The sequence below is a fragment of the Carlito syrichta genome, unplaced genomic scaffold (genome assembly GCF_000164805.1).
Source record: "Carlito syrichta isolate Samal-C Ts95f unplaced genomic scaffold, Tarsius_syrichta-2.0.1 Scaffold308820, whole genome shotgun sequence".
Classification (NCBI taxonomy): domain Eukaryota; kingdom Metazoa; phylum Chordata; class Mammalia; order Primates; family Tarsiidae; genus Carlito; species Carlito syrichta.
In genome coordinates, this window is record NW_007252916.1 from 272,776 (window position 1) to 292,250 (window position 19,475).

Below are 19,475 nucleotides of genomic sequence, written 5' to 3' on the forward strand. Positions count from 1 at the left end.
TTGTTCATAGTTTTTTTTTTGACTATAGTCTGCCCCTCCAACGGTCTGAGGGACAGTGAAGTGGCCCCCTGTTTTAAAAGTTTGAAGACCCCTGCAAGGGATGTCACTGACTCTCATAACTGACAGGTAATTCACTGAGTCATTTAACAAACATGTATTGAATGCCTGCTCTGTTTCAAACTGTGCTAGAGGCCTGAAAGATGCTGTTTGTCGGGATATATACACACACACACACAAAATAAGCCAATCATAACAAAGGAGTAAGGACTAGAATACAAATATGAACAAAGACTATGGAAATTACAATACAGATATAAACAAAGCAATTGCTTTTTTTTTCTTATTTAATTTTTTTTTTTTTAGTTGGAGTCTCACTCTGTCACCGTAGCATCGACCCACTGGTCTCAGGCGATCCTTCCACCTCTAGCTACAGCTAGAACTTCAAGTGTGCGTTACCATGCTCGGCTTATATTTTTTGGTTTATTGTAGAGACGAGGTCTCATCAAGTTGCCCAGGCTGGTCTCGAACCCCTGAGATCAGGCAATCCTCTCACCTCAGCCTTCCAAAGTGCTGGGATTACAGGCTTGAGCCACCACACCCGATCTAATTTATTTTTTTAAGACAGGATCTCTCTCTCTGTTGCCCAGGCTGGAGTGCAGTGGCGTGATCATAGCTCGCTGCAGCCTGGAACTCCTGGGTTCAAGGCTAATTTTTTTTTTTTTTTGAGTTGGAGTCTCACTTCTCACTCCGTCGCCCAGACTGGAGTGCAGTGGCCACTCCCGGCCACCGCAGCCTTGACTTGCTGGGCTCCGGTGATCCTTCGGCCTCAGCCTTCCAAGTAGCTGGAACTACAGGTGTGCGCTACCACACCCGGCTCATTTTGATTTACTGTAGAGATGAGGTCTCGCCAAGTTGCCCAGGCGGGTTTCAAACCCACGGGCTCAGGCAATCCACTCACCTCAGCCTCCCAAGGCGCGGGATTACAGGCTGAGCCACCGAGCCCGGCTCAAGGCTAATTTTTGTTTTTGTTTTTTTTGGGTTTTTTTTGAGTTGGAGTCTCACTCTGTCGCCCAGACTGGAGTGCAGTGGCTGCTCCCGGCCGCGCAGCCTCGACCTGCTGGGCTCCAGCAATCCTTCTGCCTCAGCCTTCCAAGCAGCTGGAACTACAGGCGCACGCTACCATGCCCAGCTAATTTTTTGATTTTATTGTAGAGCTGAGGTCTCATCAAGTTGCCCAGGCGGGTCTCAAACCTGCGGGCTCAGGCAATCCACTCACCTCAGCCTCCCAAAGGCACGGGATTACAGGCTGAGCCACTGAGCCCAGCTAAGGCTAATTTTTAATATTTTTTGTAGAGATGGGGTCTCGTGGTGCCCAGGCTGGTTTTGAACTCCCATTTTCAAACAATCTTCCCACTTTAGCCACCCATGCCCAGTCTAAGATGTGATTTGAGGAATGTGTAGGGGTTTACCAGGCAAAGGGTAGGATATTTCTAGGCAAGGAAATAACATAAGTGATGGTACCAAGGTTTGTTCATGGACTAGCAAAGCACTGAATCATAGGATTTGGGAAGGAAATGGCTGGAGCTGAGTCTAGAATGGCGGTGGGACCTAGTTTGTGAAGGGTCTTATACAAGTGGGGACACAAAAAACCCTGGAGTTTATTTATTTAAAATTATGTATTTGTTCTTCATGATTAAACTTCAGTAACCTTCAAAGTACTCTTCGTTGGATACAATATATCTATTGAGATGCTTTTTCCCACTGCTCAAAACACTGTTTGAACTCATCAGTTTTGATGCCTTTTAGTGCTTCCGCTGTTTTTTGCTTCACCTCTTCCAGAGGGGCAAAATGTTTCCTTTTGAGGCTGATTTTCATTGGGGAAACAACAAGAAAAGGTTGTTCAGGGTGAGATCTGGTGAATAGGGAGGGTGGGACATGGAGGTCATGCCATTTTTGGTAAAAAACTGCTGAACACCCAGCACAGTGTGGGCAGGTGCTTGTAAATCACCCACCATAAAATGGGCAGGCGGGGTGCGGTGGCTCACTTTGGAAGACAGAGGCGAGAGGATTGTCTCAGCTCAGGGGTTCGAGACTAGTCTGGGCAACTTGGTGAGACCTCATCTCTACAATAAATCAAAAAATAAGCTGGGCGTGGTAGCATGCCTGTAGTTCCAGCTACTTGCAAGGCTGGGGCGGAAGGATCGCCGGAGCCCAGCGGGTCGAGGCTGTGGTGGCCGTGAGCATGTCACTGCACGCCAGCCTGGGCAGTGGAGTGAAACTCCTACTCTGAAAAGAAAATTTAAAATAGGCAATCCCCTCGGGTCCCCTCCCACTGTGGGAGCTTTTCTGTCCACTCAATAAATCCTGCTTTCTCAAAATAAAATGGGCAAATGTGTTGAAAGAATCTTCCCCCAAAATTCACTGAAACCTAACGTAGCCTCTCACAACAACCCTAGCTGGTACACTGATATTGGCGGGTTTCTAGAACACTCACCTAAGGGGGGAAGCCTGTACTACAAGGGGTCTGCCCTCCAAAAGATAATTCCGAGCCAGGCGTGGTGGCTCACACCTATAATCCCAGCTCTTTGGGAAACTGAGGTGAGAGGATTGCCTGAGACCAGCCTGGGCAACATGGCAAGACCTTGTCTCTACAATTAAAAAGAAAAAATTTAGCTGGGTGTGGTGGCTCACGCCTGTAGTTCCAGCTACTTGGAAAGCCAGTGTGGAAGGATCTCCTGAGCCCAGCAGGTTGAGGCTAAGGTGGCCATGGGCACGCCACTGCAGTCCAGCCTGGGCGATGGAGTGAGACTCCTACTCAAAAAAAAAAAAAAAAGATAATTCCGGTTTAAAAAAAAAATTCCCTTCACATACAGTGTTGAGGAGTTTCTTATTTTGTATCTGTAAGGTAAGCAATGGGGATCAAGATGGGAGAGCAGGGTGTGTGCACAGCAAAGGATCTAATGCAGGGATGTGCTCTGGAAAGCTCAGGGACGCAGCTTTGAGGTGATGGGAGTTTACACATGGTATATGAGGATCCGCTGTGACTGAAGTATCATGTCAGATAATATGAGGAATGCTAGATGGGTCACACTTAGACTATGTCCTTAAGTAACTAACTTGCCATCTAGTGACCAGAGGAGAGGCCTGGATTTGGGAGAAAGAATACAGCTTTTTGTACTCTGCAGTTTGAATCCTGGTTCTAGTTTAGTACTGCTGGACATTTGTTACTTTTTAAAAAAATAATTGAATTGAATTGAATTTTTTGAGTTGGAATCTTACTCTGTTGGCTGGAGGGCAGTGGCACATTCACAGCCACCACAGCCTTGACCTGCTGGGCTTAGGTGATCCTTCCGCTTCAGTCTTCCAAGTAACTGGAACTGCAGATGCATGCCACCACGCCCGGGGTGTTTTTGTGGTTTATTGTAGAGACAATGTCTCACCAAGTTGCCCAGGCTGGTCTCAAACTCCTGGGCTCAGGCAATCCTCTCATCTTGGTCTCCCAAAGTGCTGGGATTACAGGCTTGAGTCACTGCGCCCAACCTTAATTTAATTTGAATCAATTAATTAGTTTATTCTTCTGTTACTGTCAGGATTAATCAGGTAGTTACTTCTTTGACTGTCAGTTTTGCCATCTGTAAAATGAGAACTAGAATGCCTAATTTACAAAGCTAGATGCTAGAACACATTTAAAGCAGGTGGTGCAGTGCTCGGCACGTGGGTGTTTCTCTCCTGAGCTGGCCTAGCTGAAGTCTGTTGCTATTTTGTTTGGGTTCCTACGGCAGAACTAATAGCCATGAGCTTTCATTCCAGAGAGGCGAGGCTTCCAAATATTTCCCATCAGCCCTGTTCCATTTTAGTCAGGACAGCAAATGTTCCTTCATTTTTAGTAGAGTGTTATGTGAAAATACTTTTAAGACCAGTCCTCGACTCTGCTTCCCCTCCCAGCTGGATTGCTGCTCCTTTAAAAATTCTGAATTACTAGTAGCAACTAGTTATTACAGGGAGACAACTTTCAGTTAAACAATAGCAGGCCTTTCTTTACTTTTTTTTTTTTTTTTTTTGAGTCAGAGTCTCACTCTGTCGCCCAGGCTGGAGCGCAGTGGCACGCTCACAGCCACGGCAGCCTCGACCTGCTGGTCTCAGGTGATCCTTCTGCCTCAGCCTTCCAAGTAGCTGGAACTATAGGTGCGTGCTATCACGCCGGCTAATTTTTTTAAAATTTATTGTAGAGATGAGGTCTTGCCAAGTTGCCCAGGCTGGTCTCGAACCCCTGAGCTAAGGCAATCCTCTCCTCTCTGCCTCCCAAAGTGCTGGGGTTACAGGCTTGAGACACCGTGCCCGGCCCTTTCCTTCTTTTTTTTTTTTTTTAAATATATTTTTATTGTTTTTTGAAGAGATGGGGTCTCACTGTGTTGTCCAGACTGGTCTCGACTTCCTGGGCTCAAGCAATCCTCCCACCTCGGCCTCCCAAAGTGCTAAGATTACTGGCATGAGCTACCACTCCAGCCACAGACCTTTTTAAATTAAGAACTGACTAGGTAGTCTGGGGATGCAGTGAGCTCCCCTCCCAGGAAGGGTTCCTCCCAAGGTTCTAGGACCAGTGGGCAGAGATGCTGTGGAGGTTGGCAGGCTGGAGCTGACGATCTGTAGAAAACTTTTTTTTTTTTTTGAGTTGGAGTCTCACTCTGTCGCCCAGACTGGAGTGCAGTGGCCGCTCCCGGCCCCCGCAGCCTCGACCTGCTGGGCTCCGGCGATCCTTCCGCCTCAGCCTTCTGAGTAACCGGAATTACAGGCATGCGCTACCACGCCCGGCTGATTTTTGATTTATGGTAGAGATGAGGTCTCGCTGCCCAGGCGGGTCTCGAACCCGCGGGCTCAGGCCATCCACTCACCTCAGCCTCCCAAAGGCGCGGGATTACAGGCTGAGCCACCGAGCCCGGCTTGTAGACATCTTTCTGACAAGTTTTTATTCGGTGAGCTCTGCCTTCCACCTCCCCAAGGCCTTTCCCTGAAGCTCCCATTTCTCAGACCCCTGCAGTCTTTGTCCATCCAGACCTCCTGATTTCTTGTCTCCGCCCCATCTGTGTCCCAGTGCCCCAGGTGCTGAAGAGCTGTGCCGAGTTTGTTGAGGAGTATGGCGTGGTGGACGGGATCTACCGCCTCTCAGGGGTCTCCTCCAACATCCAGAAGCTCCGGTGAGTCGAACACGGGGGGAGGGCTCTGTGCCAGGAGGCCAGGAGCCGGAGGGCCAAGGTGAAGGTGGTAAGGAGAATAAAGAGGAAGGATGGAGGAGCCGGGGAGGAGCATCCACACCAGGCCCTGTCCTAGTAGGGAGGTGCTCTGAGGTACCCGGGGAAAGGTGGAGATCAGCCCTTGCCACCCCTGCCTTGTGTGCGCATGCATGCACGCAGTCTCCACCCGCCCCACCATTCCCAAGATACCTACCCAGCTTTTTAAAAATCTTGTTGTAATTCACATGTCCTAACATTTTCCATTTAAAAACAGACAACTCAGCCGGGCTCGGTGGCTCAGCCTGTAATCCCGCGCCTTTGGGAGGCTGAGGTGAGTGGATGGCCTGAGCCCGCGGGTTCGAGACCCGCCTGGGCAGCGAGACCTCATCTCTACAATAAATCAAAAATCAGCCGGGTGTGGCAGCACGCGCCTGTAATTCCGGCTACTCGGAAGGCTGAGGCGGAAGGATCGCCGGAGCCCAGCGGGTCGAGGCTGCGGGGGCCGGGAGCGGCCACTGCACTCCAGTCTGGGCAACCGAGTGAGACTCCAACTCAAAACAAATAAAAATAGAAAAATAAAAACAGACAACTCAGCGGTTTTTAGTATATTCACATGGTTGTGCAACCGTCACCGCTATCTAATTCCAGAACATTTCATCACGTCCCTTCACTAAGCCCCCGGTGACCACTCATCTCTTTTCTGTCACTATGGATTTGCCTCTTCTGGATATTTCATGTAAATGGAGCCATATAGTATGTGACTTTGTGTGCCTGGCTCTCTTCACTTAGGATAGTTTCAAGGTTCATGGATGGTGTAGCATAAACTCCCTTCTATGGCTGAATACGATTCCATTGTTTAGCTGTGTCATGTTTTGTTTACCCATTCTCCAGTTGATGGCTATTTGGGTCATTTCCACTTTTTAGCTGTTATGAATAATTCTGCATAATAATAAGCATTCATGTACAAGTTTTTGTGTGGATGTGCCATATATTTTCAATTATTAAATATATGTGCCATATATTTTTTCAATATACCTAGGAGTGGAATTGCTGGGTCATATGTTAACTCTACGTTGAAGTTTTTTTTTTTTTTTTGAGTTAGAGCCTCACTCTGTCGCCCAGACTGGAGTGCAGTGCCCGCTCCCGGCCACCACAGCCTCGACCTGCTGGGCTCCGGCAATCCTTCCGCCTCAACCTTCCCAGTATCCGGAATTACAGGCATGTGCTACCATGCCCGGCTGATTTTTTGATTTATTGTAGAGATGAGGTCTCGCTGCCCAGGTGGGTCTCGAACCCGCGGACTCAGGCAGTCCACTCACCTCAGCCTCCCAAAGGTGCGGGATTACAGGCTCAGAAGTTTTTAAGGAAATGCCAAACTGTTTTTCATAGCAGCTGTATCATTTTACATTCCCACCAGCAGCAATGTGAGGGCTTTAATTTCTACACAATAGTTACTGTGTGTCTTTCTCATTGTAGCCATCCTGGTGAATGTAAACTGATATTTCCTTTTTTTTTTGAGTTGGAGTCTCACTCTGTCGCCCAGGCAGGAGTGCAGCGGCACACTCACTGCCACTGCAGCCTCGACCTGCTGGGCTCCGGCGATCCTTCCGCCTCAGCCTTCCAAGTAGGTGGAACTACAGGCGTGTGCCACCATACCTGGCAAATTTTTCTTGTTTATTGTAGAGATGAGGTCTCCCCAAGTTGCCCAGGCTGGTCTCAAATCCCTTGGGCTGAGACAATCCTCTCACCTCCATCTCCTAAAGTGCTGGGACCACTGGCATGAGCTACCACACCTGGCCTATAAACTGATATTTCATTGTTATTTATATTTGAGTTTCTCCAATAGCTTATGATGTTGAACATGTTTGCATGTGCTTTTTAGCCATTTGCATATCTTCTCTGAAGTTATATCTATTCAACTCCTTTGCCAATTTTTTGATTGGGTTGTCTTTTTAATTATTGAGTTATGAGAGTTCTTTATATGACCTGAATACTAGACCCCATCAGATATGTGATTTGCAAACATTTTCTCCCATTCTGTGGGTTGTCTTTACTTTTTTGATAGTGTTTTTTGACGCCATTTAAAATTTTGATGTTCAATTTATCTATTTTTTTTCCTGTGGTTGCTTGTGCTTTTAGTGTCATTTTTATTTTTATTTATTTTATTTTATTTATTTATTTATTTATTTATTTTGAGTTGGAGTCTCACTCTGTCGCCCAGACTGGAGTGCAGTGGCCGCTCCCGGCCACTGCAGCCTCGACCTGCTGGGCTCCAGGGATCCTTCTGCCTCAGCCTTCCTAGTAGCTGGAACTACAGGCATGTGCTACCTCGCCTGGCTAATTTTTTGATTTATTGTAGAGATGAGGTCTCGCCAAGTTGCCCAGGCGAGTCTCAAACCTGCGGGCTCAGGCAATCCACTCACCTCAGCCTCCCAAAACGCGGGATTACAGGCTGAGCCACCGAGCCCGGCTTTTAGTGTCATTTTTATTTTTTTATTATTTATTTATTTTGGTTTTTTTTTGAGTTGGAGTCTCACTCCGTCACCCAGACTGGATTGCAGTAGCCGCTCCCAGCCACTGCAGCCTCGACCTGCTGGGCTTCGGCGATCCTGCCGCCTCAGCCTTCCGAGTAGCTGGAATTACAGGCATGCGCTACCACGCCCGGCTGATTTTTTGATTTATTGTACAGATGAGGTCTCGCCAAGTTGCCCAGGTGGGTCATGAACCCTCCGGCTCAGGCATTAGTGTCATTTTTATTATTATTATTATTATTATTTTTTTGAGTTGGAGTCTCACTCTGTCGCCCAGACTGGAGTGCAGTGGCCGCTCCCAGCCACTGCAGCCTCGCCTGCTGGACTCCGGCTATCCTTCCGCCTCAGCCTTCCAAGTAGCTGGAACTACAAGCATGTGCTACCACGCCTGGCTGATTTTTTTTATTTATTGTAGAGATGAGGTCTCGCTGCCCAGGTGGGTCTCGAACCCGCGAGCTCAGGCAATCCACTCACCTCAGCCTCCCAAAGGCGCGGGATTACAGGCTGAGCCACTGAGCCCGGCATTAGTGTCATTTTTAAAGAACTGTTGCCTAATCCAAGGTCATGAAGATTTTCAGTTATGTTTCTATCTACGTTACACATACCCATTTTTACACATACCTAGATGCACACATTTAGTTCCATCTTCCTTTTTGTGTTTGTTTAAATTTATATTTTATATATTTTTAATATAGAGAGATGGGATCTCGCTGTGATTCCTAGCTGGGTCTTGAACTCCTGGTCTCAAGTGATTCCCCCACCTCAGCCTCCCAAAGTGCTGAGATTACAGGTGTGAACCACAGCTCCCGGCCACGTCTTCTGCTTCTCTAGTGAATCCTACATCTCTCTGCATCCCGACTCACATCTGCAGCGACACATTGCTGTTCATGCATAGATCTGCTTCCCATACATGTCATCCTCACATTCACGTCCACATGTCAACACATGCCACACCTTACTTTTGCTACCTCACATATATGCACGTCTAAATGTTCTCCATGCAAGTGCACACACATGTTGACCCCTGACCCTAATGGGAAGCCTATCTCTGTAGCTCCCAACTACCCTCTCCCCGACCCCTGCCACTCCTGACCACTCTGCACCTCCCCAGGCAGGAGTTTGAGGCAGAGCGGAAGCCAGACCTGCGGCGGGATGTCTACCTCCAGGACATCCACTGTGTCTCCTCCCTGTGCAAGGCCTACTTCAGGGAGCTGCCAGATCCCCTGCTCACTTACCGGCTCTATGACAAGTTTGCTGTGAGTTGAGAGGCGGGAAGGGGCTGTGTGGGGTGAAAGACAGGGCTGGAGTGGCTGCTCTGGTTCTGACATCCCAGGCATATCCCATGTCAGCCAGAGTCACTGTGCCTCTGAATGATGGATGCCACAGCAAAGCATTCCTGGGGAAAAGACCCCTCCTCCCCAAGTCTCCTAGTCCCTGCTCTGTCCTCCCCCATCCTGTCTCTCTTCCTTCTCCCTCTGTTGTGTGCTCCCTGAGGGCTGCAGACAACCGCGCACAGCACGGTGGTGAGATTTAGGGCAATAGAAGCCAAACTATCAGAGCTTGAAGGCCTCTGGAAAGCACCAGACCAGAACTTCCCTACCTACACTTGAGATCATGAGAACACTTTAAAAGTCAAAACCCTTAACTGTATCTATATGTTGAACACCTTTTAAATGTGAAAGCACATGACAAAAATGCTATCCGAATCGAATAACACTTTTTTTTTTTGAGTTGGAGTCTCACTCTTTCGCCCAGGCTTTAGTGCAGTGGCACACTCACAGCCAACGCAGCCTCAACCTGCTGGGCTCAGGCGATCCTTCCACCTCAGACTTCCAAGTAGCTGGAACCACAGGCATGCACCATCACACCCAGCTATTTTTTAAATTTATTGTAGAGATGAGATCTCAGCAAGTTGCCCAGGCTGGTCTTGAACCCATGAGTTCAGGCAATCCTCTCACCTTGGCCTCTCAAAGTGCTGGGATTATAGGCATGAGCCACTGCGCCCGGCAAGTAACACTTTTAAAATAAGTTGCATTTCATTTTATCTGTTTTTCAGTTGGGAGTCTTACTCTGTCACCCAGGCTGGAGTGCAGTGGCGCACGATCATGGCTCACCACAGCCTTGACCTCTTGGGCTCAGGCGATCCTTCTACCTTAGCTCCCTGAGTAGTTGGAACTTCAGGTGTGCACCACTATGCCCAGCAAATTAAAAAAAATTTAATTTAAATTAATTTAAATTTTTGAGTTGGAGTCTCACTTTTTCGCCCAGGCTGGAGTGCAGGAGCATGCTCACAGCCACCTCAGCGTCGACCTGCTGGGCTCAGGCAATCCTTCTGCCTCAGTCTTCCAAGTAGCTGGGACTACAGGCACATGCTACCATGCCCTGCTAATTTTTTTTATTTATTGTAGAGACGAGATCTCACCAAGTTGCCCAGGCTGGTCTCAAACCCCTGGACTCAGGCAATCCTCTCGCCTCAGCCTCCTGAAGTGCTGGGATTACAGGCTTGAGCCACTGTGCCCAGTCTATTTTATTTTTTATTGTTATAGAGTCGAGGTCTCCCTATGTTGCCTAGGCTGGTCTCCAGCTCCTGGGCTCAAGCAATTCTCCCACTTTGGCCACTCAAATTATTGGGATTACAGGCATGAGCCACTGCACCTGGCCTAAGCTGCGTTTAATGGAGCACAGCAGCATTGAGAGGCCCTGAATGGCAACATTACCCCACTCAGTTGGCACAGACTAGACTGGCTGCAGTCCTTTCTGGATTAACTGAAACAACCCTGTGGCCGCTGGAGCACCCACAGGGTGAGATCACTGATGTATCCCATTACAGAGCTTTACCAATGAGGGTGATGAAGCAGGGAGTGGTAGTGAGTTGTCCAAGTTCACCACAGCTCTTAGGTAGCATCACCAAGATTCAGCGGCCATCTTTTGGGGATCTCAGATTCTGAGCTCTCTGCTGTCAGTGTGCCTCAGAAGATCTGGCAGGAGCAGTACAGCACACAGTGCAGACTGTTCCTGAGGGTGTGGTTCGGAGTTCTGGGGAGTTCAGCATAGGCACTGCTGGGTCACTGACTCCCACCTCTCATATCCTTCTCCCCAATCAGGAGGCCGTAGCAGTGCAGCTGGAGCCTGAACGCTTGGTCAAGATCCTAGAGGTGCTTCGAGAACTTCCCCTCCCAAACTACAGGTGTGTGAGGCTCCAGTCCCCACCAGGAGTCCTGACTTCTCTCCTGCAGCCTCTTCACCTATAGCCCTGACTTGGCCTTTGTGGCTCCCAGCCCCAGCCCTGTCCCTGTCCCTGGTGTGCCTTGTGTGACTCCCGCCCCCACTTTCTGCAGGACGCTGGAGTTCCTTATGCGGCATCTGGTGCACATGGCCTCGTTCAGTGCCCAGACCAACATGCATGCCCGCAACCTGGCCATCGTGTGGGCCCCCAACCTGCTGAGGTGGGTGCTGCGTGAGCAGTGTATGAGCATCCCGGAGAGATTGGCCTCTGGGAGGTTGCTCTCAGGATGGGGTGTGGCTCATGAAGCCCATGAGAAAGGAAGGTTCAGGATTATGTTGAGTGGGAGGATGCCTACCCACTCGAGCCCCTTCTCTGAGATCAAATAATCACCGAGCTCAGGGACTGGAACGGGATAGTTCCTTGTCAAATATTTATTGGGCAAATGCCTTACGGTCTATTGGGGAACTGGCCTGCATATCACTCCCCGTGAACTACGAGAAGTCTGGTAACTCACTATAAACAAGGCACTCTGGTACACAAAGGAAATAGGGTGCGGGGGTGTCCAAGAAGGCTTTCTGGAGGAAGTGGCATTTAGACTTGAAAAAATCTTGCATACGGCTTAAGAGGAAGAGGTGGGGTTAAGAGCATGCAAGGGAGACATAGGAGGTATTTTCAGTGGGTATTTGGATGGAGAAGTGTGGTGGGGCTGGGAGGAGAATAATCCACATCTCCACAGGTCTAAAGACATAGAGGCCTCAGGCTTCAACGGGACAGCGGCCTTCATGGAGGTGCGTGTGCAGTCCATCGTCGTGGAGTTCATCCTTACGCATGTGGACCAGCTCTTTGGGGGTGCTTCCCTCTCTGGTCAGTGTCCTTCCTGCCCACCACATATCAACACGCTCTGTCTTTGGAGCCATGTCAGTTACAGAGGGCCTCGTAGATCAACGTGTTTAGTTTCCCCATTTTGCAGGTGGGAAATCTTAGTCTCGTGGAGAGATGTTGGTAGTAGTCACATGGAGAGAACCCTGGAAAGATCATGGTGCTGTCAGGACTTGAGAAGCCTCTTCCACTATCTGGGCATAGCTTGGCCTCTGAATCACCATCCCGCCTGGTGATGGTTGTTACCCACCCCTAGCCCTCCGGCCAATGTCCTGGGGTCTCCTGGCCCTCTTTGCTCATGAGGACACCCTTTTGAGGAAGTGGATATGGAGGCTCTAGCTCCAGGGGCCTCTGAGCATATTCCTAGCCTGGTAGCTGGGGAAGGATGATAAAGGGCTGAGTATCTGAGGTCCCACTCTCAGCTCTGTTCCTAGCTGACCAAGTCTATCTCTCTTCCCAGGTGGTGAGGTGGAGAGTGGATGGCGATCACTTCCAGGGATCCGGGTGTCAGGCAGCCCTGAGGACCTGATGCCTAGGTCCCTGCCTTACCACCTGCCTAGCATCCTGCAGGCTGGCGATGGACCCCCACAGATCCGGCCCTACCACACTATCATTGAGATTGCAGAGCACAAGTAAGGCCTCCTTCCTGGGCCTCCATCCCTACGCTGACCACCAGGCTCTAATCCCCAGTTATTTCTCCATTCTTTGCAGGAGGAAAGGGTCTTTGAAGGTCAGGAAGTGGAGGTCTATCTTCAATCTAGGTCGCTCTGGCCACGAGACGAAGCGTAAACTTCCACGGGGGGCTGAGGACAGGGGTAAGTCTGGGGAGATGGAGGGAGCTCTGCTGAGGGTGTGCAAGGCCTTGGCTCTATGCACATCCCTGTCTTACAGAGGACAAGTCCAATAAGGGGACGCTGCGGCCAGCCAAGAGCATGGACTCACTGAGTGCTGTGGCGGGTGCCAGTGATGGTAAGTATAGATGTGCGCTTCTGTAGGTGTGACCAACAGCCCAGGTCTGTTTGGTGGGGGTGTGTACATGTGACCAACTGTGTCAATGATTTCAAAAAATATTTAGGACAGGCACAGTGGCTCAAGCCTATAATCCCAGCACTTTGGGAAGCCAAGGTGAGAGGATTGCCTGAGCCCACAGGTTCGAGACTAGCCTGGGCAATCTGGCAAGACCTTGCTTCTACAATAAATAAAAAAATTAGCTGGGCGTGGTAGTACATGCCTGTAGTTCCAGCTACTCGGAAGGCTGAGGCAGAAGGATTGCCTGAGCCCAGCAGGTCGAGGCTGCAGTGGCTGTGAGTGTGCCACTATAGTCCCATCTGGGCAACAGAGTGAGACTCCTACTAAAAAAAAAACACAACAATTTAATGAGTGACTATTAGACTCCAGCGCAGTACTGTATGCTAGGTTGTGAGTTTATCATTTAATCCAGGGGTCTCCAATCCCTGAGCCATAGCCCAGTACTGATTTGTGGTCTGTTAGGAAACAGGTCACAAAGCAGGAGGTGAGCAGCAGGTGAGGACTGAAGCTTCATCTGTATTTACAGCTGCTCCTCATCACTTACATTACTGCCTGAGCTCCACCTCCTGTCAGATCAGCTACAGCATTAGATTCTCATAGGAGCATAAACTCTGTGAACTGCACATGTAAGGAATCCAGGTTGTGCTCCTTATGAGAATCTAATGCCTGATGATCTGAGGTGGAGCTGAGGTGGTGATGCTAGCGCTGGGGGGTGGCTGCAAATACAGATTAACATTAGCAGTGTGATTTGACTGCATATCCCCTACCCCCATCCGCAGAAAAACTGTCTTCTACAAAACAGGTCCCTGATGCCAAAAAGGTTGGGAACTGCTGGTCTAATCTATGAGTATGTTGACAAGTGCTTGCATTGGAAGCGTGGGATGTGCGCATGTGTGTGGTGGGGAGGGATGGCCAGTGACCGTATCTGCAGGGAAGGAAGGGGACTACCTAGGTATGTGTGGGTGGGTGACCTTTGTCCTCCTGACTGGGTGGAGGGTTTGCAATAGAGGCCAGGAGAAGCTGGACCTGGTGCCTTCCAGACTGTCCTCTCAGGCTTGAGAATGCAGAGAGCATTCTCCACAACCTTCCTGAGGTGGCAACCTCCTTGGAGCTGAAGCTCTCGCCTACCTGGCCCTCTCATTCCTCCACAGAGCCAGAGGGGCTGGTGGGGCCCAGCAGTCCTCGGCCAGGCCCACTGCTGCCTGAGAGCTTGGAGAACGAGTCTATGGAAGCAGCAGAGGGTGAACAGGAGCCTGAGACAGAAGCACTGGGTGGCACAAACTCTGAACCTGGCACACCACAAACTGTGCGGTCTGCCATGCGGGCGGGAGGCAGCAGCCGGGCAGAGCGCTGTGCTGGTGTCCACATCTCAGACCCCTACAATGTCAACCTCCCACTACACATCACCTCAATCCTCAGCATGCCTCCGAACATCATCTCCAATGTCTCCTTGGCCAGACTCACTCGGGGCCTGGAGTGTCCTGCTCTACAGCACCGGCCAAGCCCTGCCTCTGGCCCTGGCCCTGGCCCCGGCCTGGGTCCTGGTCCCCCAGGTGAGGACTCAGAGATTTCCCAGGAGTGGGAAAGGGACTAGTGCTCTAGGCTGACATTCTAAGGCTGGAGGATCCGCCCTAGGAAGGGCAGGGGCCACAGCCCTTGGGCTTTGGGGTGTTAACCTTCAGCACCCCCTGGATTCAGGGTTGGGGAAACGCAGTCGTATTATCAGGTGTGTGAAATCGATGGGATCTCTGGCAGCCTTCAGATCAGTGACGTTCCCAGGAATGGGGTCTGTGTCAGACACAGACAGAGGCGATTACTAAGTACAAGTGTAGAAATATATAATAGATGATGGTGATACTAATAGTAGCATCAACACTGAGAGCTGACATTTCTCGAGGGCTTGTGATAGGGGGAGGGCTGTGTTTGTAGGCATTAGCTTGTTCCATTTTTCTCATAATCTTATGACATAGATATTATTATCCTATGTTACAGTAGTGGAAACTGAGACTTTGGTTAAGCAATTTGTGATTGATTTAGGTAGGAGATGGCAGAGCTGGCATCTGATCCTTGCTCTGACTCCAGTCCCTTAAGTGTCACTGATGAGAAGTCCTAGGCAGCATTGCATAGCGGGTGAGAGCACAGGCTATAGAGTCAAGTAGACTTGGGTTCAGATTTTGGCTGTACCACTTGTTGGCGTGTGACCTTGGACTAATTGCTTAATCTCTCTGAGCTTCAGCATCCTCATATGGGGACAGGCAGTCAGCAAACATTTTCGCTGCTGTTCTGCCCATTGTACCCTTCACAGCATGTCTTCCCTTTAATAAATCGACTTGCCAGGCATGGTGGCTCACGCCTATAATCCCAGCACTTTGGGAGGCCAAGGTGAGAGGATTGCCTGAGCCCATGGGCTCGAAACCAGCCTGGGCAACTTGGCGAGACCTCATCTCTAAAAAAAAAAACCCACAACCTTTCTTAATTAAAAAAAAATGGGGACAATACCCCACATAACCCACACTGGTTTTGAATAAGACGATGCATTGTAAAATGTATAGCACAGTGATTGGCACCTGGTAGTGGCTCAATAAACCCAATACGTAGGGATACTGTTGTGAGGTGACCACCCATGTGGAGGATCCATGCTGGGAGTACTGGGCTCTATCACATCAAGGCAAGGAAGACCTGCATTGGAAAGGGTCTGAGCTGGCTTTGACCTCTGTATTCCTGGAACAACTTCTTCCCCAACAGATGAGAAGTCGGAGGCAAGTCCAGCCCCAGGTCCCCTGGCAGACTCTGGCCCAGCGGACATGGCTCCTGCCTTGGAGGACTCCTTGTCCCAGGAGGTGCAGGATTCCTTCTCCTTCCTAGAGGACTCAAGCAGCTCAGAGCCTGAGTGGGTAGGGGCGGAGGATGGGGAGGTGGCCAAGGCAGAAGCGGCAGGAGCAGCCTTCTCCCCTGGGGAGGACGACCCTGGGATGGGCTACCTGGAGGAGCTCCTGGGAGTTGGGCCCCAGGTAAGGAGAAGCTGTGCTGGGGTTGGGGTGGTACAGAGCCCGGAGGGTGGATGGGCCTCTGGTCCTGAGCCGCAGTGTCGTACCTGCAGGTGGAGGAGTTCTCTGTGGAGCCGCCCCTGGATGACCTGTCCCTGGATGATGCACAATTTGTCCTGGCTCCCACCTGCTGTTCCCAGGGCTCTGCTGGCCCCGAGCCTGAAGTAGAGGAGGAGAATGGGGAGGAAGTCTTTCTGAGTGCCTATGATGACCTAAGTCCCCTTCTGGGTCCTAAACCCCCAACCTGGGAGGATGCAGGGAGTTTCGAGGAAGAGGCAGCAGGGTGTGGAAGGCAGACTCCAGGGCAGTCTGAGAAAGAGCAGGCATTCTGGGAAGTTGGGAAGGACAAGGAGGCTGAGCCTGGAAGCAGGCTGGACATTAGGGAAGAGGCTGAGGGGAGTCCAGAGACGAAGGCGGAAGCTGGAAAGGCCGGTGCGGACAGAGAGGAGGCTGGGCAAAGCCAAGAGACAGTGGTCAGTTTGAGCGAAGGGAGTGGGGAAGAAACAGAGGCCGAGGGACAGACGCCCAAAGGTCAGAAAGAGGCTGACGGTATGGAGGAAGCTAAGGGTGTGGACGAACCAGGAGGGAAGCAGGATAAAGCTGAGGAGAAAGAAAAAGACACTGAGAGAGAAGAGGTTGAGTGGGGAGAGGAGGCCCAGGCAGAAGCTGGAAGGGACCTGGAACATCAAGCTGCCGAGGAAAACTGGGACACTGTACACAAACAAGAGGCCGAGGAAGTCAGGGAGGATGAGATCAAGGGACAGAGGGGCGATGGAGACCATGAGGCAAGAGAAGGCCAAGGAGACGGTGAAGACAGCAGAGACCCAGAAGCAGCAGCCGAAGGAGGAGCAGGGGAGGTCAGCAAGGAACGGGAGAGTGGGGATGGAGAGGCTGAGGGTGACCAGAGGGCTGGAGATGACCATTTAGTAGAGGGTGCCCTCTCTGAAAGTCCAGGTGTAGAGTCACTGGGGGTTGTCTGTGCCAAAGAGGGCAATGTCCAGTCTTCTGAGATGGAACAGGTGGCCCCACAGCCACCCCGGCCAGAGGACATGGAGCCTGAGGGACAGTTCGGCCCAGAGGGCTGTAGTCTGTGCCCCTGTTCTCTTGGCTTGGCAGGTGGTGTGGGCATGCGCCTGGCTTCTACCCTGGTTCAGGTCCAACAAGTCCGCTCTGTGCCTGTGGTGCCCCCCAAACCACAGTTTGCCAAGATGCCCGGTGCAATGTGTAGCAAGATCCACGTGGCACCTGCAAACCCAAGTCCGAGGCCTGGTCGACTTGATGGGACTCCTGGGGAAAGGGCTTGGGGGTCCCGAGCTTCTCGGTCCTCTTGGAGGAATGGAGGCAGTCTTTCCTTTGATGCTGCTGTGGCCCTAGCCCGAGACCGCCAGAGGACTGAGGCTCAGGGAGTTCGGCGGACCCAGACCTGTATTGAGGGTGGTGACTACAGCTTGATTCCCAGAGCATCCCCCTGTAGCATGACCCCTGCCCATTCTCCTCGGCCCCTTAGCTGCCTGGAGCTCCTATCTGAAGGCACAGAAGGGCCTGGATCCCGGAGTCGTCTTAGTTTGCCCCCCAGAGAACCCCAGCCCCCTGATACCCTGTTGTCCCCCCAGCGCCGATCTTATGCATTTGAAACACAGGCTAACCCTGGGAAGGGTGAGGGACTGTGATTAGGGCCAAGAGCTCGGGCCAAAGGAAACCAGTAGGTTGTCTTGAATCTCTGGGGTCTCGACCATCTGCCTCTTCTGCAGCCTGAGCAGCTGCAGTGCCCAGCTCTACAGGTTTTGGCCCTCCAGCTTCTCTTTCTGACTTTGGGAGACACAGCCTTGGTTGGTTTACCTGAGCTTGTCTCAGACACAAAGCACTTATTTCTTAGAAGATTCCTAAGAAATTTAACAAGATCCTGTTCCTGGGAGTGGAGTCATTGGCCAAAGAGCACATAGAGTAGGTAGAAAACTCAGTTTCTCAGAGTGAACACTGGAAAGAAAATGTCAACCAAGTTCCTGCCCTCCTCTGAGGCTGTGAATTTCTCCTGAAAGCCTAGAAATAGGACAGGGACAGGTCAGAGCTTTCCATACACAAACACTTCACGGTTGCCCATCCCTGTTCTGTTCTTGGACCTCTGGATACCTCCCAACCCTGAAGTCCAGATGAGAAGAAACACGTCCAGGAAGTTCTTTGAAGCCCTCACCATTTGTTGGAGGAACTGGACTCCTCTTTGGTTCCCCCACCCTCTGCCTCTAGTCAACATATGGAAGACAGGTTCTGTACAGAGCTCTCTGGTCTTTTTTCCTTTGGGAACAATTTCCTCCTATTTCAGGAAAAGGGAATGGTGTTACTTAGGCCCTGAAATGGCTTCTCCAGACAGGCTGGGGACACAGGTCCCACTGTAGTCAGGGTCCATGTATCAGAATAAAAGTTGTATTTTTACATATAGTGTGGAGTCTCGTTGTTTTTATTCAAGTCTTCAGTGATAGGTATTACATTTTCATATATCTGGCCAAATGTCTTTTTCTTCTTCTTTGGGTGCTCTTCCTCAGCCGTTGTCATGGAGACCAGTGGCTAGAAACTAGAGCTGAGTTCATGGTGGTCAGGAAATGGGGAAGAGAAACTTATTTACATAATGCGCACACTATGTACCAGGAACATATTCTGTGTGCATAAAATCTATGCATTTGATTCTGCTTAATCCACATAACAATTCTTCAAGGTTGGTACTGGTACCTCCATTTTATTTTTATTTTATTTATTTATTTATTTATTTATTTATTTATTTAGAGTCGGAGTCTCACTCTGTTGCCCAGACTGGAGTGCAGTGGCCGCTCCCGGCCACCGCAGCCTCGACCTGCTGGGCTCCGGCGATCCTTCCGCCTCAGCCTTCCAAGTAGCCGTAACTACAGGCGCACGCTACCACGCCCGGCTGATTCTTTTATTTATTATAGAGATGAGGTCTCGCTGCCCAGGCGGGTCTCGAACCCGCGGGCTCAGGCAATCCACTCACCTCAGTCTCCCAAAGGTGCGGGATTACAGGCTGAGCCACCGAGTCCGGCGGTACCTCCATTTTATAGATGAAGAAACTAAGGCTCAATGAAGTCAAAATGCTTGCCAAAAGTTCTCAGGGTGGCCGGGTGTGGTGGCTCAGCCTGCATTAATCCCAGCACTTTGGGAGGCTGAGGCGAGAGAATTGCCTGAGTCTGGGGGTTCGAGACCAGCCCCGGAACTTGGCGAGACCTCGTCTCTACAATAAATCACAAAAACTAGCCGGGCGTGGTAGCTGTAGTTCCGGCTACTCGGAAGGCTGAGGTGGAAGGATCGCAGGTCAAGGCTGCAGAAGCCATGAGCGTGCCACTACACTGCAGCCTGGGTGACAAGAGTGAAACACCCAACTAAAAAAAAAAAAAAAAAAGATCTGCGGTAAGAAATGGCAAAGGGGGTAGGGGGTTGAAATTCGAGTTTGGCCCCAGAGACTGAATTCTTTTTTTTTTTGAGTTGGAGTCTCACTCTGTCGCCCAGACTGGAGCACAGTGGCCGC

At 50.5% G+C, this 19,475-nt stretch overlaps 1 protein-coding gene across 4 annotated transcripts in view; it reads left to right on the forward strand.

Annotated features, from left to right (window-relative positions):
* Positions 1–18,379, forward strand: part of ARHGAP30 (Rho GTPase activating protein 30) — a 23,850-nt gene extending 5,471 nt beyond the window's left edge. Inside the window, exons 2-13 of one of the 4 annotated variants that reach the window (XM_008065920.1) lie at positions 5,093–5,195; positions 8,874–9,018; positions 10,867–10,949; positions 11,101–11,208; positions 11,725–11,852; positions 12,328–12,499; positions 12,579–12,682; positions 12,759–12,836; positions 14,048–14,449; positions 15,642–15,907; positions 15,997–16,342; positions 16,967–17,925. In XM_008065920.1, the coding sequence (XP_008064111.1) occupies positions 5,093–5,195; positions 8,874–9,018; positions 10,867–10,949; positions 11,101–11,208; positions 11,725–11,852; positions 12,328–12,499; positions 12,579–12,682; positions 12,759–12,836; positions 14,048–14,449; positions 15,642–15,907; positions 15,997–16,342; positions 16,967–17,613 (2,582 nt within the window). In that variant the 3' untranslated portion in view covers positions 17,614–17,925. Of the gene's footprint in view, positions 1–5,092; positions 5,196–8,873; positions 9,019–10,866; positions 10,950–11,100; positions 11,209–11,724; positions 11,853–12,327; positions 12,500–12,578; positions 12,683–12,758; positions 12,837–14,047; positions 14,450–15,641; positions 15,908–15,996 lie in introns of all 4 variants that reach the window. The other 3 variants (XM_008065917.2, XM_008065918.1, XM_008065919.1) reach the window with 3 other exon arrangements.
* The last annotated feature ends 1,096 nt before the right edge of the window (positions 18,380–19,475 follow it).